Source organism: Lycium barbarum, chromosome 10 (assembly GCF_019175385.1).
Source record: "Lycium barbarum isolate Lr01 chromosome 10, ASM1917538v2, whole genome shotgun sequence".
NCBI lineage: Eukaryota > Viridiplantae > Streptophyta > Magnoliopsida > Solanales > Solanaceae > Lycium > Lycium barbarum.
The window spans coordinates 112,413,445-112,436,983 of NC_083346.1; the positions used below are offsets into that span (position 1 = coordinate 112,413,445).

Sequence of the window (23,539 nt, forward strand, 5' to 3'; positions counted from 1 at the left end):
TGACATAGTTTAACTAGGCTCGAAATTTAAAAAAAAAAGAAAAGATCTTTAAAACTTGTAATCTAAAACAAGTCATAGATATTTGTGTGGATTTAAATCATTTCATTAAAGGTAAAAGGGGAAGTTTCAAGTTAAATGATTTCTAACATAAAAATATATTATTCTTTTTTATACGGACTAAAAAAAAATATGATACTATTTTTTGTGTTGGGCCCGTGCTAGCACGAGCTTTCATCATTTAGTATATTAAGAAAAGTCATTAATTCTCTTCATATTTTCATTGTAGTTTGTATACCTTAAATGAAAATAACATCTACTAACATCTCATTGGAAGAATAAATGTAGCATATATAATTGATGTCCCTTTAACCAAATTCTTTTTCCTCTTTTTGAAAGAAAGTGTTATAGTTCATAGTGAATGTTTTTAATCACACAGATGTTATAACTAAGTTAGATCTCAAGAAATTTCCAAGGTCTAAATCTAAATAAAATCCAATAAATAAATAATGCTAAAAATAAGTCTAAAATAAGGACAAAAAGTCTTTATTCAATTTTTAAATACTTTGGATGCAATTTTAATTTTTAGAGAGCCTTTAGTTCTTAGGAATTTAAGAAAAGGTCGAACTAATCTTTCAATAATTTAATATCACAAAGAGTGACAAAAAGTAATTACAAATTTAATTTTTATATTAGTTTTGGATCCCAATTCAGCACGGGTCAAATAAAACTAGTATATATATATATATAACTTGAATCAAATTGGCTTACCCTTTCTCCACATGTAGTCAAACTTCCAAAACTGCACGCATCCCTGTTTTCCACATGGAGGAACCAGCTCTTCGTGACAATAGCATTAATTCTAACAACTTCTTACAAGTACGCAGTGGATTTCGATTAAACTAAGTCGGCGTTTGGCCATAGAAATAAAAAAAATAAAAATAAAAATAAAAATTTTGGAGTTGGAGTCGGAGTTAGAGTTTTAGTTGTGTTTGGCTATAAATTTTACAAATAGTATTTCTTTATTGAAATGTACATGTTTTGATTGTGAAAAAAGTGAAAAACTTGAAAAATTAGTTTTTCTTGTTTTTCAAATTCCAAATACAACTTTAAGTTATATTTGAAATTTTCATAGCCAAACACTAATTTTTGAAAAAAGTAAAAAAAAAAAATCTGAAAAAAATTGAACAATTCTTACGGCCAAACGGGTCCTTAATGCACTCCACCCAAATTGAATAGTACAATATGTATGTCCTTTATTTATTTTTATGCAATCACAAGTAAATAATTTTAAATTATAGGAATCTATAACTCAGTTGATTGACTATCTGAACTTTTAATTTATTGGTGAGGGTTCGAATCTCCTCCTTATAATTGCTTCCCCCATTTCCCCTACCCCTTATAAAAAAAAAATTATATACATCGTCGTTATAAAAAAAATCAAGTTTTCTCTAATTTATATTTATAGGCAAGCTTTTATAAAATATGAGATTTGTAAATTTAAAAATAAGACAAATTAATTACTTGTTATAATAGATAAAGATGATCCGGTGTTAGTGTCTTTTTTTTTTCTTTTTAATAGAACACTTTAAGAAAGACTACTAGTTGTATAGTAGAGTATTTAAGAAAGACTAGTTGTATAGAGTATTCCATTTTCAGTTTTTTCAGTAAGACAACAAAGCAGTTTACAGACATTCGCATACAGACAGATACATAGTATTGTTTAATTTGCATTTAGTACTAAGTTGTTAGAATTACATTAAAAGTACCTAGATTTGTCATGCAGATCCGATTCTACACGTGGAGCAAAAGGGATCCGTGCAGTGTTGAAGTTTTGTTTGTATATGGAAAAAAATTAATTAGATAAATGAGCTTAGTAATATAATACTACAGTTAAATTTCTCTATAACGTCATCGTTTGTTTGGATATTTTTAATTGTTATAGCAGAATGCCATTATAGAGAATATATAATATAACGTTCACGAAAAATCGGTTCTAAAGAAAACTTATCGTTTGTTATAGAAATTGACTGTTACGTCATAGCAAAACCTGAGTGTATAAGTTAGTGGTATTCATTGGTTGATTTGTTTAGTATAATTTTGAATATTTTAGGTATTCAAAATCAGAACTATAATTATATATATATAAAAAAGATCTAGCAATTATTCGGTCTTTTTATTTTATGTGATTTTATTTAACTAGATACAATATTCAAGCTTGTAGTTTTAAATACATATTTGATTATATTTGTGCAATAAAAACTTGTGATCAAGATAAAATAGAAAGTTTAAGTAGATAATGTTCATATTTAAAAATAAATTATTCTTCTAGAAATAGATTAAAAATGTATTTAGAAGAATGCATGTTTGGTCAAGTTTTTAAAAAGTCAGAAGTGTTTATTTTATTCAAGAAATGTTTTTGAAAATTGAGGTGTTAAGGAAAAAATAAGTGATTTTGATTGTAACAGGAGTGGTTGTTAAGAAACTAAAGAAATTAGTTTTTCCTCCCAAGCATTTTGGAGTCGCACAAAGTACTACTCTAATATTGACAAAATTATTTTTCAAAATGATTAGCTAAACACAAACTCCGTTTCAATTTATGTGACACACTTTTCTTTTTAATCAGTCAAAAAAAGAATGAAATCTTCTTATATTTAGTAATAATTTAATTTTAACCCTTAAGAGATGATCTATAGCCACAATATTATCCATGACTTATTTTAAATTACAAATTTCAAAAGTTTCTTATCATTTTTCAAAGCCGTGCCTAATGAAACCTTCACAAAAATTGGGACACATGGGTAATCTTTAAAACATCTTTGACAAAAAACACTTTTTTATATGACAGATTGACAATTCCCAAAATATTTATTTCCAATTTGACGCTGTTTTTAGCTAACATTTTTTTTTTGTTTTATAAAAGGAGGAGTATTTTTAGCTAACATTGTTCCACTTATATGGTAGCAGAAAGAAGAAATAAATTCGTCTTTCACACGGAATATTTGTTTGAGGAATTGCTTGGGCAACTCACAAAATTGAGGTTTAATGGAGACTGTGGAGGAAAGTCCATTGCCATACAATTTATGGCAATGGACCTGCAATTGGAGGAGGTGGAGTCAGCGCACGTGGTTATCGAGGTATTTTTTTCGACCACAAAAGAGAAGAATATTATAAAATTGGGTCGGGTCAGATTAAATTGGTGGATTTTTAAAGGAATCGAATATTTAAAATTGGGTGTGTCATTTGATTCTGAGTTTAATACGTGTTCCACGGTTACAATTAAGGGTAACTTTGAGGCAAACTATAATGTGACGGGTATATTTGGACCTAAAGTATAACAAGGGGTATATTCAAACGAGCAATTCGCAAAATTGCCCTTTTTTTGGGGTGGTATTTAAATTTTGCCCCTCATATTTGTGGTCTTTAAATTTCGTCCTTCGGCTAAAACCCAGAGGTTCCGGGTTCGAACCCCCGCTCAGTCAAAATTTTTTAAAAAATTTGCAAAGCAGAGTTTAAATTTCGCTATGCCCCCTCCGGCAGACTTTTAGTCATGTTTAATTAAAACTCTGTCGGAGGGGGCAGACTTTGCCTTGAAGCATATATACGTATTTTGTTTTTACTTTTCAAGGTAAACTTTTAATAATATTAGCCTTAACTAAAAGTGTGCCCCATAAAACATAACTAAAAATATGCCCCATAAGGCGTAAGTTTTCCTTAAGGCATAACTAAAAGTTTGCCTTATAAGGCAAAGTTTAAATTTTGCTATGCCCCCTCCGGCAGACTTTTAGTTGTGTTTAACTAGAAGTCTGCCGGAGGGGGCAGACTTTTAGTTGACAGACTTTGCCTTGAAGCATATATATATATATATATATATATATATATATATATATATATATATATATATATATATATATATATATATATATATATATATATATATTTTACTTTTCAAGGTAAACTTTTAGTTATGCCTTAACTAAAAAGTGTGTCCCAAAGACATAACTAAAAGTATGCCCATAAGGTGGAACTTTTCCTTAAGGCATAACTTAAACTTTGCCTTATAAGGCAAAGTCTATGCCTTAAGAAAAGTTCTTGCCTTACGGGGCATAATTTTGTTATGCCTTAACTAAAATTCTGCCCCATAAGGCATAACTAAACTATGTCTTAGGAAAAATTCTACCTTATGGGGCAGATTTTTAGTTATGCCGGATCCGGCATAACTTTAGCTTTTCCTTAAAGATTGTATGCTGGATCCGGCATACACTCTCCCACTCCTGCCTGGCGAAATTATTTTTTTATTTTATGCCTGAGCGGGGGTTCGAACCCAGAACTTCATGTATTCGCCCACCTTTCCAAGCAAAGGGCAAAACTTAAAAACCACAAATATGAGGGGCAAAATTTAAAGACCACAAATTTGAAGGGCAAAATTTAAAGACCACCCCAAAAGAAGGGCAATCCGCGCAAAAAAAAAAGTATTCAAACTCTTTTTAATAGCACATGGGTGTATTTAACCTTTTTCATCTTTAGAAAATTGAGGTATTTGGCCAAATTTTAGAAGAAAAAAAAGTGTTTTTGATTGTACCGGAAACAGTTTTCAGAAGCTAAAATAAAAGTAGTTTTTTTCCAAAACACTTTTGAAATATTGACCAAATATCAATATTACTCTAATATTAATAAAAATACTTTTCAAATTAATTAGTCAAATATGGAAGATTTTTAGTCATGTGATATTAAACTAAATATATGTCGAATTTAATCTTGTGGTCTTGAATTTGAAATTGAAGCATTGCCAAAAAAAAAATAAAAAAAATTTAGACGGACTAAGAAGAAAAGTAACACAAATAAATTAAAATCGAGGGATTAAAGAAATACTTTTTCATATAACAGATTGACAGTCCCCAACATAATTATTTCTGATATTGCATGTAAAAAGGTTCACGTACACTCTATCCTCCCTCATACCCTATTTTGTGGGATTTCAGTAGATACTGTAGGGATTGGGCTCACATCCATTTCCCTTCTCTCCTTTTTTCCTAAGTTCTCTCTTGGATTAGAGACACATGACATAAGTTAAAATTAATGGCTAAGATTTAATTGACTAAAGCAAAACCCTAATCATGATTAACATAATTGATAACTTATTCATAAATATATTAAAATTATTTTCTCTCTCTTCCTATTTTACTTTTCCTACGCAGTAATATATCTTTTCTCATTCAATCGATTATTTTTTCCACTTAGTTTTTTTCCTAAGCAGAAATAGAACCTATTATTCAATTGGTAATATTTTTCATTTTTTCAGTTATGATGCTTTCTAATTCACATATATAGACCCCATCATTTAATTGGTAATTATATATTTTGAAAGAGTTGTTTATATTCCGGAAAATATCTCTATTAAAGAATTGTCATAGTTGAAAAAAAGAAATATTTAAAATAGGAAGAGATAGAAAATATTTTAATATATTAATAGATAAGTTATTAATTATATAAATTAAAATTAGAATTTTGCTTTAGTTAACTAAATCTTAACCATTAATTCTATTTCATGTTACGTGTCTCTAATCTACGGAAGAACTTGTAGAAAATGGAAAAATGAATAGAGAGGAGCCCAATCTATACAAGACCGTTGTAGAAGTATTTTCAAATTGATTTACCCTTTCTCCACATGTAGTCAAACTTCAAGACTGCACGCATCCCTATTTTTCCACATGTAGGATTTTTCTAGTAGTGCAGCTCATCCTGACAAGAACATTAGTAGTTTGTTCCAATGTACTACTCAATTCTTAGCAACTTCATACAAGTATCCAGTGGATGTCGATTAAAGTATAAATAAATGCACGCCACCCAAATTGAATAGTATGTATGTCCTTTGTCCGTATGCAACCATAAATAAATGATGTTAAATTATATACATAGTTATTATATAAAAAATTTAGGTTATATATTTATAGGTAAGCTTCCGTAAAATATGAGATTTGAATTTTAAAAATAAGATAAGTTAATTACTTGCTACAATAGGTAAAGCTGACTCGATAATGTGAAAATTTGTTACACTGATAAATGACACTTTATATAACTTAAATTTAAAATAAATATTACTTGTCACACTCTTAAAGTGTGTTAAGAAAAAGAGGGACACCACCAAATACACAACACCATGGTGTTGAATAGTACACTCATATGTAAAATAACATGAAAAACCGATTCTAAAAGAACTTGAATATTATAGTGAAAGGTTGTTAAGAGATTGACTGTTACATTATAGAGAGACCTGACTGTATAAGTTAGTGGTATTCATTGGTTGATTAGTTTAGTATAATTTTGAATATTTTAGGCATTTAGAACTATAATCACAACAAAAAAAAAGATCTAGCTATTATTCCATCTTATTATTTTATGTGATATTATTTAACTAGATACAATGTACAAGCTTATTGTTTTCCATTTGCCATATACTTGTATAATTATATTTGTGTGATAATAAAAACCTATGATCATGATAAAATAAAAAAGTTAAGTAGATAACTTCTAAATCTACATTTTTGGGCGATCAAGTTTACAAAATAGCCAGCAAAATAGCTTCTCGCAAAAGTACTTTAGAAATATTAGCCAGCAAAATGTATATTTTGTCAAGCAATATAAGCTATAGAAAATAGGGATAATTACAATCAATTGTACAAAATATACTTTGTGCTAGCTAATATTTCAAAATAGTTTCTCGCAGAAGTAGTTTTGAAATATTAGCGAGCACAAAGTAATGCCTAATATTAGCAAAAATGCTTTACGAATTAATTAGCCAAATACAAATTATTAACCCCTCCGATCCAAAATAAACAAATTTTTAGCACTTTTTTCTTAGTCTAAAATAAATAATTTTTTCCAAAATCCAAGATGTAATTAATTTATGTTTTCCAAAGATACCCCTCTTGCTAATAGGTTTTCCAAATCCCAAGCTCCACTATTTCAACTTTTAATAGAAGTTTGAGGAAAGACAAATAATATAGTCAAATGATCCTTTAATATTAATGGAATTAATTAAATTTCTTAATGAGTGTATCATATTCTAAAAATTCATTTATTTTGAATGGGAGGACTACTCTTTAAAAATACTTTTTCCGAAAAGCATTTCTCACATATTATGACAGTGGAGGAAAGTCCTGCAATTGGAGGTGGTGGTTGTGACTTGTGGTCACGGGAGATACTATTTTTTTTGGGCCGCAAAAGAGAAGAATATTATAAAAATGGGTCGGGTCAGATTAAATGGGTGGATCTCTAAAGGTATCAAATATTTAAAATTCGGTGTGTCATTTGGTTATGAACTTAACACGTGTCCCACCGTTATAATTAAGGGTAAATTTGTGCCCAACTATAATGTGACGGGTGTATTTGGATTCAAAAAAATAACGAGAGGTATATTTAAACTATTTTTTATAATACATGAGTATATTTAATCCTTTTTTGTTTTAGAAAATTGAAGTATTTAGCCATATTTTTAGAAAAAAAAATACAAGTGTTTTTTTATTGTAACAGAAATAATTTTTAGAAGCTAAAGAAAAATAGCTTTTTCCAAAGCACTTTTGAAATATTGACCAATCACAAATATTATTCTAATATTAATAAAAATGCATTTTAAATTAATTAGTTAAACACAAATTCTCTTTCCGTTTTGATTTGTTTATCTGATTTTGACTTGACACAAAATTTAAAAAAACAATATCTTGTGGTCTTAAATAAATTATGTAAAAATTTCAAAATTGATAAAGGAAATAGATATTCGTTTTTAAATGAACTTAAAAGGAAAGTAAGAGCATGTTTGGATGGGCTTATGCCTATAAGCTGCAAACAGCTTATAAGCTAAAAAAATAAGTTGGGTAGTCTACCTTATTTTTTTTTGACTTATAAGCCGTTTTCAGCTTATAAGCTGCTTTAGATAAGCTAAGTCAAATTGACTCAATTATTTTTTTAAGCTTATTTTAAGCATAAAATGACTTTAAACTGGCTAGTCAAACACTCAAAAAAGCTGAAAACAGCTTATAAGCCACTTATAAGTCAATCCAAACATGCTCTAAGACCGAAAAATTAAAAAAGAGTGATTAAAGATATCTTTCTAGTGCACCCCTCACCAAAAAAAAAAAAAAAAAAAAAAAAACACTTATATATTATATGACAGATTTACGGTCTTATTTCCAATTTAATGCTGTTTACAGCTAACATGTTCCCTTTATATATATGGTAGAAAGAAAAAACAAATTCGTACTTAGAATATTTTTGAGAAACAGTTTGAGCAATTCCCAAAATAGAGGAGATATAGTTAATGGGGACAGTTGAGGAAGGTCCATTGCCATATAATTTATGGCAAATGGAGAGCAACACTACTACTACTTCTTCTTCTTTGAGTCCAACAGATGCAGTAATATTTGGTGGGATAAGTTTGTTAATAGGAGTTTCATGCAGAACACTCCTTCGCCGTACTAGTATTCCTTACACTGTTGTTTTGCTCATCATTGGCATCGCTCTTGGCTCTCTCGGTCCGTATTTCTCTCTCCACACCTATATGTATGTATGTATGCAAATGTGTGTACATATTTGTCAGAGTCTGTAATTATTGCATTTATCTGAACCTAGTACTTTTGAGGCCGAACATAAATTATGTGGACCTTTGAACATAAGAATTGTGAAATTTGGAAAAAAGTAGTACTCCTCCGTCCCAAAAAAATTATCTACTTAAAGATTTGCATATTTTTATATTTAGAAATAATTTAATTTTATGAGATAATTTACATTTACGTATATATTTGAGGCTTATTTTGGACCATATATTTCAGAAGTTTTATAATCTTTTTGGGACGGAGGGAGTATTTGTTTTCAGGTTGAAAATGGTATTTGGAAATTGGAGTCGAGTTTGGACATGAATACAGATTAGAATTGTTTTTGAATTTTTGTGACTGATTTGGAGTGAGAGCTGTGGAAGCTGAGTTTTGGAGTTTTTTCGAATTCCGGAAGATTGTAACAATTTTATGTCCAGGCAGTTTTTCGGAATAAAATTCCGGAAAAAAGTGAAAACTATCCATGGCCAAACAGGCACTAGATACGGACACATAACTTTAAGAGTACAAAGGTTTAATACTAAAAGCCTTAAAAGTTGAACCCATAGAACTTAATTCTTGAATCCGCCTTTGCATAATGTATGAAATGTGTGTGCTTCTTTGTCTAAATGATCTCTTTGTTCACTGTTATCATGCTGCGCATTTATGGGGGACCGGTATGCAGAGGTGGAGCTAGAATTTGAAGTTTATTGGTTCTGAACTTGCCCCCAAATTCATAGCTCGTCTTAGTAATTGGGTTCACAAATAAATATTTATACATATATAATGAATTTCTTAATATAATACAACGAGCATTTATGGCTTCCTGTCTGGCTAAATTGGCTTAATCTGGCAAAAGGAGGATTATTCAGAGCAGGTTCAATGGATAACGGGGATGGAATAGCGGTTGGATGGTTAGGACACCCGAACAAGTTCGCCAATTGTGCCAGTTGATGCTGAATTTGATCTCCCATAACTCCCGTCACTGATACCAAGTTGTTTTGGTCCCCGGATATGGATCTAGTTATGGTACGGTTCAAGACAAAATCAAAGTTAACATAGAGAGAATTAGGAGAAGAGGTTTTCTTTTTCCGACCTATGGTGCTGGTTCGTTAAGAGAGAACCTGCAATCTCTTGAGTTAAAGTACTCAAAAAATGGAACAATCTTCAAAAGTGGTTCTTAAGCTGTTGGGAGGTAGCAGGTACCCAGTGGAATAGTTGAGTACTCACAATTTCGTCTAGAACTTGGTAAAAAAGGTCAAACATTATCAGCTATGAAAATTGTAAATGAAGTTCCCTAAGGATGAACTCCGGGAAGGTAAGGTAGTAATTTAGGCATCTAAGGGTGGCCAAAAATACGTAGATGATCTCTTCCCATATGTCTAAGCTTTAGTGGATAGAGTTATCGGTACTTGTGCTCGGGGAATAATCAAGATGCGCACAAGCTGGCCCCGACACCACTGTCATAAAAAAAGAAGTAAAACTACTATGGCCTGTATCTCAATTCCAACGTAGCAGATAGAGATTTTCCCTGTCTTCTATGTGAACCCTTGTCATAGATTTGTTCATGCACGTATATGTTCATGGTCTCGTTGTTGTATAAAAACTAGGGGAAATAAAAAAAAACAGATTTTTTTGTCTTCTGAGCATGCTTTCAACAATTCTTTCTTGATAGTTATTACTGCTCCAAGAGCATGAAACATTTTCTTACGGACATGAGCGAGCATTTTTTCAAACTGTTCTCTTTTCTTAAATGTCACTGTTGTTTGAAACTTTGAATGCCTACAGGCATGTTGTGGTACCTAACTGTTCTCATATTTGGCGATTTATTTCTTTACAAACTTACTTTTTTTTTTCCCCATAAATTTAGAATTTGGGAGTAGTTATCGACTGGGAAAGCTTGGGAACGGAATTCGGATATGTAAGTATAATTCAATTGTCTCTCTCAAATTTCTTGAAATTTCAAATTCGAGGATTGACGTAAAATCACTTTGCAATTGTGAATACCTAATTATCTTATAAAGGTATGTGCTTGTTGAATTGTTGCAACAGGGGCAGATATAGATGCTGATCTTCTATTAGCTGTATTCCTCCCTATACTTATTTTTGAGGGCGCATTCTCCATGGAGGTGCACCAAATAAAGGTTCTCTTCTCTTTAACTTTCAATCTATAAAACCTCAAGGTTCTAGTTGTTGGTTGCCTCATTGTATGCTTTAAATAATTATGTATACCTTTATCAGTTTCGTATAAGCTAATGGCATACGTCTGTTCATTTCTTTAATATTAGCTGGCTTTGACAGAAATGTATGGCGCAAATGCTTTTGCTTGCTGGTCCTGGTGTATTGATTTCAACTGTCCTGATCGGAGCTTCTGTGAAGGTATAAGGAAACACCGTTTTCTGGACGTGGTTTCCTACTTGCTCAAACATTCATATGTTTCTGCAGCTTGCTTTCCCATATGACTGGAATTGGAATACGTCACTTCTGTTGGGGGCAATTCTTAGTGCTACTGATCCTGTGGCTGTTGTCGCTTTGCTTAAAGATCTGGGAGCTAGTAAAAAGTTGAGCACCATTGTTGAAGGAGAATCTATGATGAACGATGGGTATAAACATAAATCCATTTTACTTTCATTTCTCCTGGATGTCCTCATGATTTCCCTATAATTTCATACTCATGTGCACATTTTTGGATGGCCGATCTCTTCCACATAAAAATGGATTTTCAGCCCCTTATTCTGTCTTGCAGTTCATCTTCCTCTTTTGTATGCACTGATTCTTATTGTTCACCTCTCTTCCTCCAATCATGTCACCAGGGCAGCTATTGTGGTCTACCAGCTTTTCTATCGAATGGTTCTTGGGAAAAGTTTTGGCTGGGTTTCAGTGCTGGGATTTCTTGCAGAAGGCTCACTTGGATCGTAGGTATCGTTATCTGTTGGTGATAACTTTTTTTGTTATTGTCGTTGAACTTAACTTTATCTTTCTGTTACAGTGTCATCATCGGACTTGTGTTTGGGATGGCATCTCTTTTCTGGCTTCGGTTTATATACAATGATACACTGACAGACTTTTCGTTGGCTCTTACTGTGAGCTACATTGCTTACTATACAGTATGTTCCTTCCTGATTTGGATCAGTTGTTATATACATGCACTCAAGCTGTATATTGTCTTTCTAAATGCTGGATGTGATATAATGCAATTAACTTCTTTCTACTTGCTTCATTTTGGATTCATATGTTTATCAGATTGATTATTGAAATCTAACCTGTGATATGACATTATATTATTCACCTCCTCCAGAAAATTTAGGACATGATAATTTGTAGGAGATAGTGATAACTTGTTCCCATCCCCACTTGTAGGATTACACTGGGTATGTTGTTGTTGTTGTTGTAGTGGTAACTTGTTCCCTACACCTTTAACTGGATCTTTAATGCCTTATTATTGCTTATAGGCTCAAGAGGAAGCTGAAGCTTCTGGTATCTTGACTCTTGTAGCACTAGGGATGTAAGTTGTGTACTCCGCTCCTCTTTCACATTCAGGCATTTCTGCAGTAAAGCGTGTAATTCAGTCTCTGATACTGAAACCTATTGATAGGGTTTTTGCAATGTCAAAGGATACACATAGAGCTGGTGGAAAGCAGAGCTTGCATGAGTTTTGGTACGTTTCTTCCATTGTCATATCCTGGTAGCTAAATATAGATCTGTGTAGCAAACCAATGGATAGTGTGATAATTATTGTGCGGATTCAAGCATTGCCAACACCTCGTTGCTTCTCTCTTTTGTTGAGGCGTTGTTTCAGATAATGTCTTCTATGTGAGGCATATCTAACAGATGTATCTAGGTAGTATGTTGTAAAATTGAAAGGTTGGAGTACATATAGTTTTACGCTAAAGAAGTAGGTTCATAGTCAAGACTAAGGTCCTTTTTTTTACGCTAAAGGAGTAGGTTCATAATAAAAAGGTTGGAGTACATATAGTTTTCTAAATTCTGTTGCTGCTACTGCTACAATAACCCTGCCACGACCATTCCCACAACTACTCACTTCATGAACTCTTTGGCTTTCCTAAATGAAGTGTTCCAGGTTTCAGAAATTTTCTTGTGACTTCGTCCAGCATTGGTGCTCTCACTCTGTTCTTTCAGGATCTTTTGTGCATTGTTGCTGTCATCCTGTTCGTTATGTTTATTTTTGATAGGACTGCCTAAAACATCATGTTTAGATCATAGGGATTTTAACAGCTTAATTATTATTCAAAACCATAACCAAATATATGAACTCTGTCATTAATTTGTTTTTGGCTCCTTTTCCTTTTACTGCCTTGCTCTGTGAGAGAGAGGGAAATGGGGGGCAGTTGGGCCAGAGATGGCTTGAACTATTGTTACCCTAACTTTTTACCATCAATTTTTTCGCAGGGAAATGTTTGCCTACATTGCAAATACTTTAATATTCATCTTGAGGTAAGACTCGGTAATAGTCTATTACACAAACTAATGTTGTCTCTTTACTTTCCTTTTGTCTTAATATCATTTTGTTCCTTTTCTGTGGTACTTAAGGAGATTTCCTCTGGTTGTGTTCTATCTCCAATTAAAGCAATAGATCTTGTTACATTTGTCATTTGGGCTGATCTTTTCTCAGGGAGTAGTAATTCCCTATTTCCCCTATATTTATATATAGTAAATACTACATAGTGTATTTAATGCTCTTCCTTTTCTGAGCTTAACTGAAGGATTCCTTGGTGCATGGTTGGTTATTATCCTCTTTTTTTTAATTGAATCAACAATGTTGCTTACACGCTCTCACTTCTTACAGTGGAGTTATCATAGCTCAAAGCATCTTCAATATCAGAAATCTCGACAATAATACAGGTAGTTCTTCCCCCTTTATTTATTATGTAATACTTCACTTTGGGTAGATGGATAGGAACTGTTTTCCTATTAGTTGAAGTGTGGATACACAAGGTGCAGCACAATATGTTTGGCAAGCATCCCGATTTTCCCCCAATTGAGTAAATAGGAGTCTCAAAGTCATTTTCTTAAATCATTTTCTTGAGAATCAATGAATCTGCTTAGCAAACAACAATGACTAGGCTATGATGCCATATGAAGACATAGGTTTGGTGGAACACCATGTTTATTGAGCTAGGTTCTGCATATCAATCGTATTAGTTATTGAGTTATTTACATGGGAATAAAATAATGGGTACGCACAGTTAGGTCTCTAATTTATTTACTATTTATATTTAACAGAAGCTTGATGATTTAGTGTATTAAGGAAAAATAAGAAAGGGGGAAACTGGTAAAGACCAAAGAATCACCCATTAATGCTCATATGCATCACTCCACAGGTTGGGTATTATTGGGCACCTGTCTATTTTCCCAGATCCCTCAACTTAGATGTCCTCTTGTTGATATATTATGATTTCTTTGGAGATTCCTGTACATTTTGTCCACTACAATAAGTTTTCCAGATCAAGAAAATTTGCTTTATTTACACATTTATATTGTAGGGAGATCTTGGGGCTATGTCTTTCTTCTCTATATCATTCTTCAAGTAGCTCGAACCATAGTTGTTTTTGCATTTTACCCTGCCCTTCGCTACTTTGGTTATGGTTTGAATTGGAAAGAAGCTATCATCATCATATGGTCTGGTTTGAGAGGAGCTGTTGGTTTGGCACTTTCCCTATCTGTTAAAGTAAGCCCTTTTCTGCTCACTTGTAATTCCATAAGGTTTCCTGTATCATTTACCTTGAAGCTTAGATACAAATGTGCACAGAAGATAGAATATTATCCTTTTGTCCATAAGCTTAGATACAAATGTGCACATAACTTGCTTGTCTAGGATGATTTGTACTGCTGTGAAATATAGCCCTAAGACAATAAAGTGTATAATGTATAGAAGAACCTAACAGAATTGTATCCTAAACGTGACAAATTTGTTACTTATCACTAGGTTTAGGAAAGAAAGTCAGTTTGTGCATGGGATCCTTTTCGCTTGAGCAAAACAGTCCAAGAGAAACAATGTGATGCTCGATTAAGTACTGATGCACTTTAAGGTTTGATTGGCAGGTAACCCCCCTCCAAAAATAAAGAAAACCAAAACTGACGGCTTTCTGTTCCTAGATCCTGAATTGAAGTGTGTCAGTTTGCTTGAGCACATTGATCAGACACTCCTTAGTCTTAGTCTTTATAATTTAAGCACTTGCCAAAAGCTCATAACTTGAAATGCTTCTCATTCAACTTCACTACTTCAGATGTCCTCTATATCCACTTCATTTCTAATCAGCCTACAGGCTTGATCAAGCGACACACTAAGCGGGTAAACTCAATATCTATGGAGAAGATAGCTTCCATTTGATATCCTATAGCAATTAGGGTAAAGAGCAATAGAACTTATAACTGAGTAACCTGATTTGCTTGAGAGCATAAGAAGCTGATGAGTTTCTCACTTATTTGTCAAGCTTTATGAAGCATATCTAGAATGTTCGCTGGAATAGGGATGATAGATTTTGTTTTACTTAATAATACCTACACATGGTTTTCTTCCTTAATTTCCAGGGTGCTAGTGGTGATCCAAAGTATCTCAGCACAGAAACTGGAGCTATGGTATGTTTTTATTGACGAACAATTGCAATTTAGCAACATTTCATTTGCCCTGCTTTTGGAAGTTATTGATTCGTTGCCATAATTAACTAGTAGTTTTTTGGCATCTGTTGAAGCTTAAGCTATCAACTTTCTTTGACATGTAACCGGAACTCTTTCTTTATGGTACAGTTTGTTTTCCTTACTGGTGGAAGTGTGTTACTGACACTCATTATAAATGGATCTACTGCACAATTACTTCTAAGTCTCTTTGGTATGGATGCTCTATCAGAAAGTGAGGTAAAATTCTGGTCTAATTGAACTCCTCTTGTATTGAGATGCCATCTTATGTAGTTTCACCTTGTTAATCCGGGCTAACCGTGTTCAATTTCAGTAATTACCCTTTTCATTGAAAACTTGAAAACCCAACCTGCCCTAGGACTTGCCGGACATCTATGCCTTTTGTGTATATTCAATCTTATCAATCAGCTTTCTGGTGTTATGGAATGAGAGGAATCAATGATGTTTCGGGGAAAAGGAGCATTTATACATAACGTGAAATACAAGTTCCTGAATATAGTAATTATGTGCTGAATTATCTAACATTAAAATGAAGTGTGTACCTTGATAGACTTTCTAACATCACTGCAGGAAGTTGGATGTTGACTAACCTACACCTTATTCGTACTAATCCCAGCATCGCCTTATTGATGATTTTCTCTATTTTATAAGATTGCATTTACTTATCAAAAATTGAGTACCGTTATGCTACCTGCATAGCTTTAAACTATTGCATCCTCACTTTATTTATGGTCTTTGTAAGCCTCTCAATGCACAAGGATCGTCAGCTTGAACTCATGTTGGTCCTATTTCCTCGTAAAATATTTTCATGTAAATCTAGAAAGAAATATCTGCAGAGGATGAACCAATTCATTCTGGTCTTTGTTAACTTCAAATTTGTTGCGAATAACCAGGAAACATACCCGGTGTACTCAACCACTGCTTATATTTTCATATTTGAGATGTGGTCTTTTTGGTGAGGGAGCCATCCTGCTTATAGTACAATTTGTTTCAGGAAACCATGGTCAATTATGCGAAGCATCAACTATTGAGAAAGGCTGAAGAGTTTTCTAGAGTCTCTAGTGGAAGCAATAATCCTTTCGACTGGATCACTGTTGGAGGTTATGCCACATGCATAAAGGATGTCTGTGAAGACACAGATTGGCCTCCCTGTACCACCAACAATAGCTATCTAGAAATAGATGATATGAAGACTATGAGAGTGTGCTTTCTGAAAGGTCAGTAACTGCACCAGAACTAGTTGGTCTATAGTTTGCTTTTACACCCTTTCTGGTGTCTGGCACCTGCATTCCTCATCTGGGTTTTCAGATTACCCCTAGCTTTCTTGAAGTGTTGCATATCAAATATTGCTTCTCTCATCTATTTGATTAATAGATTATTGATGTCGTACATTGATCATGAACTAGGGTCCTTATTTTGTGAGTCAAATTTGAAATATTTTCAGTTTGTTCCTATGAAGGACCTGCATGTTCTTCTCCTTTAAAATCCGAGGAATATAAGGAATTGAAGAGTTAGAAAGCATTGTGAAGTTCTCTAGTGAGCTGAACCTTCACTATTTTCACCATTTTTTACAGCAGGACCCCATTGGTATGTGATATTGTGAGCTTACATCATGCAGAAATATGCTTTAGAACATCTGTCTTCTTTACCATATCTCGGCATCCCTTCTTGGTAACATTTCATTAAAAACGCGCCCTCTATTTTCTTTTGCTAATAGGAGTAAGCATGCATTTCTATCTTATCCAAACATCTTAAACACCTACATGTAACCTTCAAATTTTGCCACCTGTAAATCCTAATAGCTGTGTAAAGCTGTACGCCTGACTTCTTTTTATTCTTCATCTAAATATTCATCCCGTGAACCTTATTCAAGGTGGCATCTTCTTTTCTTCTGTTTTCTTCCATTCTTAATGCCTTTCCATGTTTTTTCATGGCCTTGCTTTAATTATTTGCATATCTTCTGCTATAGCTACTCGCGAGGCTTACTGGTCAACATTCAATGAGGGGAGGATAACTAAATCCACTATCAGTGTTTTGATGGAGTCAGTGGATGAAGCAATTGATCTGGCTACTCAGGGACTGCATGACTGGAATTATATTTCTACTCGCCTCAAGTTTCCAGGATATTATAAATTCTTCAGCATAAGTGTTTGTCCTCCCAGGCTGACAAGGTGGTTTGTGCTAAAGAAATTACAGGATAGTTGTCATATATGCTCTGCGTTTATCCATGCTCACAGGATCGCGAGACAGCTTCTTCTTGACTATACTGGTAAGAGTGGATACCATCTTTGTGGCTGATGCAGTAGGTTCATATTGTGGAGTAGTTCCTATATGTAAATCAGGTTCTAACAGCAATGCTTTTACAAATGTTCTTTTTGTTTATTAACATTGAAAGCCAAACTCTTACTCTTTGAGAATTATGCCTCCTGTTCGTAAGGCATCCTTTTCTCCCCTCTTTTCTTTGCCTTGTTGTCTAACTGGAATCTAAATCTTCTTTGAGATCATGGATCTGGCAGTTGTGGAGTTGCTCACGAAGTCATCTAACAACCATTTACATTTTGAAGGTGACAATGGAAATGCTGCAATTGTTGTTTCCGAGAGTGAAGTCGAAGAACAAGAAGCAAGGAAGTTCCTAGAAAATGTCAAGACTTCAATGCCCGAGGTTTGTGAACGTTTTCGTGGGAAATCATGCATTGAATCTTCTTTGAATGGCTCATTAACCATTTAATTGTCAAGAGCTCTTTTTTCAGTTATCCAAAATCCGTGTCTACTTGCTAGAATATAACACTATGTATGCTTATTACACAAATTCAGCTGAATTAAGGCTTTGAATTCTGAACATTCTAGATCATACATCAAACAGAATCAAGGCAAGTTACATTTTCAATGCTGAAGTGTCTGGATGAATGTCTCAATGATATGGAGAAAGATGGTATTTTAACTGAGAAAGTTATGCTGCATGTACATGATTTGCTTCAGGTAACTGTGTTTCATGCGACAATTTCCAGCGCCATAGCATTATTTGTGGTATACTTATCGTAGTCTAAATAAATGTTTTTCAACTCCATACTAGAATGACCTTGAAAAGCTCTTGAGAAGTCCTCCTTCAATAACTATCCCAAAGCCAGGAGATGTCATAAGAAACCATCCTTTGTTGGGAAACCTTTCGCCTGCTATTCAAAGTGATCTGGAATGCTCCGCCAAGAGTATATTGAAGACACCAGGTTGTACACTCTACACCAAGGATTCAAAGTTGACAAGTGTCTGGCTGATAGAAAATGGATCAGTTAGGGTAAGTAAAGGCAGCATAAGGCATCTATCCAATTAACTATATGATAGCAGCATTAATTGTATATTTGTTTGGTCATTGAAAAAACTTGCCTTCTTTCTTCTCCAGTCGAAAAGGAGCCCTTTTCCTATTCATTGTCCTGTGGATTCAACATATCCTCGAGGAAGTATTGTAGGTCTATATGAGGCTCTTGTCCGAAAGCCATATTTGTGCGATATGGTGACAGATTCTGTGGCTCTCTGCATTGAAATTAAGCTGGAGTCGATCATTTCCATACTGGCCCGTGGAGAATTGTTGTGGAAGGTGATCTTTGGCAATCTCTGCATGACTCTATATGCAACTTAAACATTTGTTTTGCAGAAAATAAGTACTGTTGTAGTTGAACATACATGAGAAAATGCTTCTATCAAAAGTGCCTTGCAGATAACAGAATTTTACTTTCTAACTTTCTATTTATAAATCAAAAGATTTATTTATTTATAGTATATTAATGAAAAAGGAAATTTTTCTTAGTTTTTCAAGTTATTCATAAAAAAGGTAAAATATTTTCTGAATTTCATGATCCATTTCATTTGCAGGAGTGCACCATTTTTGTTGCTAAGCTTTTGTCGCCAGATATGTTTAAGAAACTCTCAATGCAAGAAGTAAGAGAGATTGTTGATGAAAGATCAATCATGAATACTTTCTCAAGTGAAGAAATGATAGAAACTTCTCATCATTCCATCAACTTCCTGTTAAGTGGTTGCTTGACAGATCAAAGTACTGAACAACTTATTGAATGCCCAGCAATATTGCCATGTTCCATTTTGAGTGGAAGTGTCCCTTATGCCAGTGCCAATGTAACGGGTAGGTCTCCTCATCATACTCTATCTCCTTATCTGAAACTGTGGATGCCAAAGTTGAATTCCTTGTTAGTTTGATCACCACACTCAGCAGAAAAAATTATCCAATACTAATTTATCTATTTGCTGAATTCCTTGGATAGTTGCTGGAAACAAAAAATTAAGTAGGAAGTGGTTGGTTTACTTTTGAGAAATAACAAATTCATCATCACTATAGTAGCAAAACTATGGTAGTGGCTGGTTTACTTTTTGAGAAATAACAAATTCATCATCACTATAGTAGCAAAACTACTTAACTAGTTAGTAGTTGGTTTTACTTTTGAGAACTAACAAGTTCATCATCACTACTTAACTAGGTCGTGGGTGGTTTACTTTTGAGAAATAACAAATTCATCATCACTATAGTAGCAAAACTATGGTAGTGGCTGGTTTACTTTTTGAGAAATAACAAATTCATCATCACTATAGTAGCAAAACTACTTAACTAGTTAGTAGTTGGTTTTACTTTTGAGAAATAACAAGTTCATCATCACTACTTAACTAGGTAGTGGGTGGTTCACTTTTGAGAAATAACAAATTCATCAGCACTATAGTAGCAAAACTACTTAACTAGTTAGTAGTTGGTTTTACTTTTGAGAAATAACTAGTTTATCATCACTACTTAACTAGGTAGTGGTTGGTTTACTTTTGAGAAATAACAAACTCATCATCACTATAGCAGCAATCAGCATCTATTTTTTGTTGATTATATAAAGAGCTGTTGAGAGCTGTTGAAAACTCCGCCTGTGTGAGCTCGCTCACATTGCCGGTCCCAAGCCCGGATAAAGGAGGAGGGTTGCCGAGGGTCAATCGGAAACAGCCTCCCTACCCAGGTAGGGGTAAGGCTGCGTACATCTTACCCTCCCCAGACCCCACTATTGTGGGATTACACTGGGTAGTGACCATGATTATATAAAGAGCTGTTGAAACAACATTGAGAGTCAAGAGAAGGAAAGATCTCAGTTTCCCAGATACCACATCATCCCTATCACCACTAATTCTAGGTTATCAGGGATCATGGCTAGTTTTGATTTTCCAACTGTTGATGTTTCCATTTTAGATCAGAGGAAAACGAAGAAGGAAAAAAGAAGGTTATGGAGCAAATAGGAGAAGCCTGTGTTAACTATGGCTTCTTCCAGACTGTGAATCATGGAATTCCATTAGACTTGTTGAGCAGAACCATGGACGCGTATACGGCTTTCTTTGCTTCTTCATATGAAGAAAAACTCTCTTTACCTAAAAATTATTTAAAAAGCACACAGAATATTTCAGCTGAGACTAATTATGAGCACTTGGTGTTTTGTCTTTCATCCTCTGGCGTCAATGACATCTGCCCCAAGAATCCACCTCATTGCTGGTAATTGCTATCACTGAATTGGCTATGTCGACTTGCAAAACTTGCGCGCACAAGATGTGGCAAACTGCGAGTATTTGTTTTGAAAAATGTAAAACAAGTATTTAAAAGATTCCTGCAAACCGAATGATTCCGACATGCGTGAAATGAGGTGATTTGTTTGGGCAGATGCCATTGAAGCCAGAGGATGAAAGACGAAACACCAATTGCTCATAATTAGTCTCAGCTGAATTATTCTGTGTGCTTTTTAAATAATTTTTAGGTAAAGAAAGTTATTGTTCATCTAAAGAAGCAAAGAAAGCCTTATACACATCCGTGGCTCTGGTCAACAAGTCCACTGGAATTCCATGATTCACAATCTGGAAGAAGCCATAGTTAACACAGGCTTCTCCTATTTGCTCCATAGCCTTCTTTTTCCCTTCTTCGTTTCCCTCTGATCTAAACAATGGAGAAACATCAATAGTTGGAATATCGAAACTAGCCATGATGTTTTTCTTCTGTTGACTCTCAATGTTGTTTTCAACCTCTTTATCAACAGAAAACGTTGTTTTAAACGTACAAAGAGAAGTCTCCGAGATATCATTGAGTCAATCTCACAAACCAAATTATTGAGTCGTTCTTTTACATATCGTTGTATTGAATCTTGTAAGTACAAACAATACTTGTTTAAATTTTTCAAAACAAATACTTCCAGTCTTGTACGCACGAGTTTTGCAATTCAACATGGCTAATTCAATGATATCAATGAAGATGGCGAGGGAAAGGTGAGAGAAGTGATAAACGAAGCATGTTATCGATATGGCTTCTTCCAAATTGGGGTTCCTTTGGACCTAATAAGCCGTGCCTTTGGATTTAACTTATATGCATAAAAAAGTTTAGTGTCATTTAACCATTTTTACCAGTTACATCATAGAGTTCACTTATTATGAGTGATCTGATTGTGTAATTATCATCAGTGCATTGAACGTAAACTCACAGTTCTAGTTTTCTCTAAATTGGCGCTAATTAAGTAAAACAGGTGCCGAGCAAATGAGCTGTCCCAAGTTTCACATTATTTTTCTGCTATCTAATGATTCTTGTCGGAGACCTTTTAACTATATATTATATTCGTTTCTAAGATAAAATTGTTGAATATTTTGGGATTGCTAATTATCTATTTATCTACTTTGTTGAGACTTTGTCAATTGTCATGTCACCAAAGGTCGTAACAAGTGTCTAATCCTCACTAACCTGCATGCTTCTCCTTGCTGTTTATAGACTCTGTCGTCTTAAGGGTCTACTCAAATAGGTTTTATTTTTTGCATCCTCTGGATGCTTATTTAAAAAGAAGAAGCTACTCAATTAGGGAAGAAAATGCTTGATTGTTGGGAATTTTCCCTAACTTTTTGCAAAAACTTGGAGATTTGATTATAGAGATGATTCCACTAGGAAGTGTCCGGTCTTGAGCTGATGAATTGATCTTGCAAAACTTACCCGATCTCGGGTTGTCATCTGTTAGTTCACTTTTTTCCTGCTCTGTGCGATACTTGGAGTCTAATTGAAGTAACTATCGCAAGTGTCTTCCTTGAAGTATTCTCATAGTATGGTTTTCTAACTTATGGTGCTTTTGCAGGTGAGAGTTCTGGATCATATACGTATTCAAAGTACAAAGTTGTGAAACCAGCAAGGATAGTTCGTATAGACCACATTTCAGTATGAGAAGTTATTACTTGAGCCAAGGGTCTTTTGGAAACAACCTTTGTATCTCCACGAGATAGGGGTAAGGTCTGCGTACTCTCTACCCTCCCAGACCCCACCTGTGGGATTGCACTGGGTATGTCGTCTTTGTTGTTCTGTATGAGTAGTTGGCCATCCAAATTTTTTTAAAGAAGCGAAAAATGGTAAGCCTGATGAGATAACATAATGTTAACATTGAATTGCTTGGATAAGTTGGTCGCAGCTTTTCATTCTAGAGCGTTGTAAGATCTTCGTTTTCAATTATGAAAAGCTGTAAATATTACTCGGCTTCATTTCCTTTCTGGGGCTAAAAATGTATGCCCATTCTATTTCTAATGTCAGTGCAATTTACGCTGCTTGAATATGTTATTAGAGTCTACATTTGCAACGTTGATATATCAATTGTACTGCTTAAAATGCAAGGTTTTAAAGAATTGCATGATGATTCTTCCTTGAATTCTACTGTGTGACCAAATGTAAAGCATTTTAGCAAGTGGAAACCTCACTATCTTGGAGTTTGGCAGATCTCTACTCTTTTTTAACCCCACAAAAAGACATTATCAATCCAAGAGAAGGGCTACACAATAACACAACTGTTAGTTTGATGGACAAATTGCCTTTCACTCTTTCCTTTTTAGTCAACCAACATAGATACTACTAGTAATGAGCTGTAATATTTGCAATTTGTTAGTCATAGGAAGATTTAAGGAAAATTTACATAGCATCTTCTATTGGGAAAAGGGCCAAACTTGCCCGTGTATTTTGGGTGGGACCTTTGCTCCATTAGGGGAAAGGAGTATATATGATTGAAAGGCTAACGACCGGGGCAAATTTATTCAAAATCTTAGACGGAGGGTAAATATGAACAATTTCCTAATGTATAGGGAAGGGTGAATATGAATTTTTTTCTAAAGTTTTCTAAAGTACAGGAATAAATTTTTTCTAACTTATTCTTGTTTTCATATGTGGAAAACATCAACGTTCAGTTTGAGGACATGTTCCTAAAAATTAGTTTACTTTGAACTCTTAGTAGCTGTGCTTTTAAAGGAAATTCATA

At 33.9% G+C, this 23,539-nt stretch overlaps 1 protein-coding gene across 1 annotated transcript; it reads left to right on the forward strand.

The window, feature by feature from the left end:
* The first annotated feature begins 8,224 nt into the window (after positions 1-8,224).
* LOC132616060 (sodium/hydrogen exchanger 8-like) lies at positions 8,225-22,939 on the forward strand. The gene is made up of 22 exons (XM_060330668.1): positions 8,225-8,528; positions 10,456-10,506; positions 10,638-10,729; positions 10,887-10,964; positions 11,031-11,188; positions 11,399-11,500; positions 11,575-11,692; positions 12,038-12,090; positions 12,181-12,243; positions 12,996-13,040; positions 13,393-13,448; positions 14,090-14,274; positions 15,138-15,185; positions 15,354-15,461; positions 16,237-16,459; positions 17,212-17,511; positions 17,807-17,904; positions 18,090-18,221; positions 18,316-18,534; positions 18,640-18,834; positions 19,110-19,377; positions 22,379-22,939. Exons 1-22 carry the CDS (start codon positions 8,315-8,317, stop codon positions 22,462-22,464), a joined length of 2,892 nt encoding a protein of 963 aa, XP_060186651.1. The 5' UTR covers positions 8,225-8,314; the 3' UTR covers positions 22,465-22,939.
* Positions 22,940-23,539: the final 600 nt, after the last annotated feature.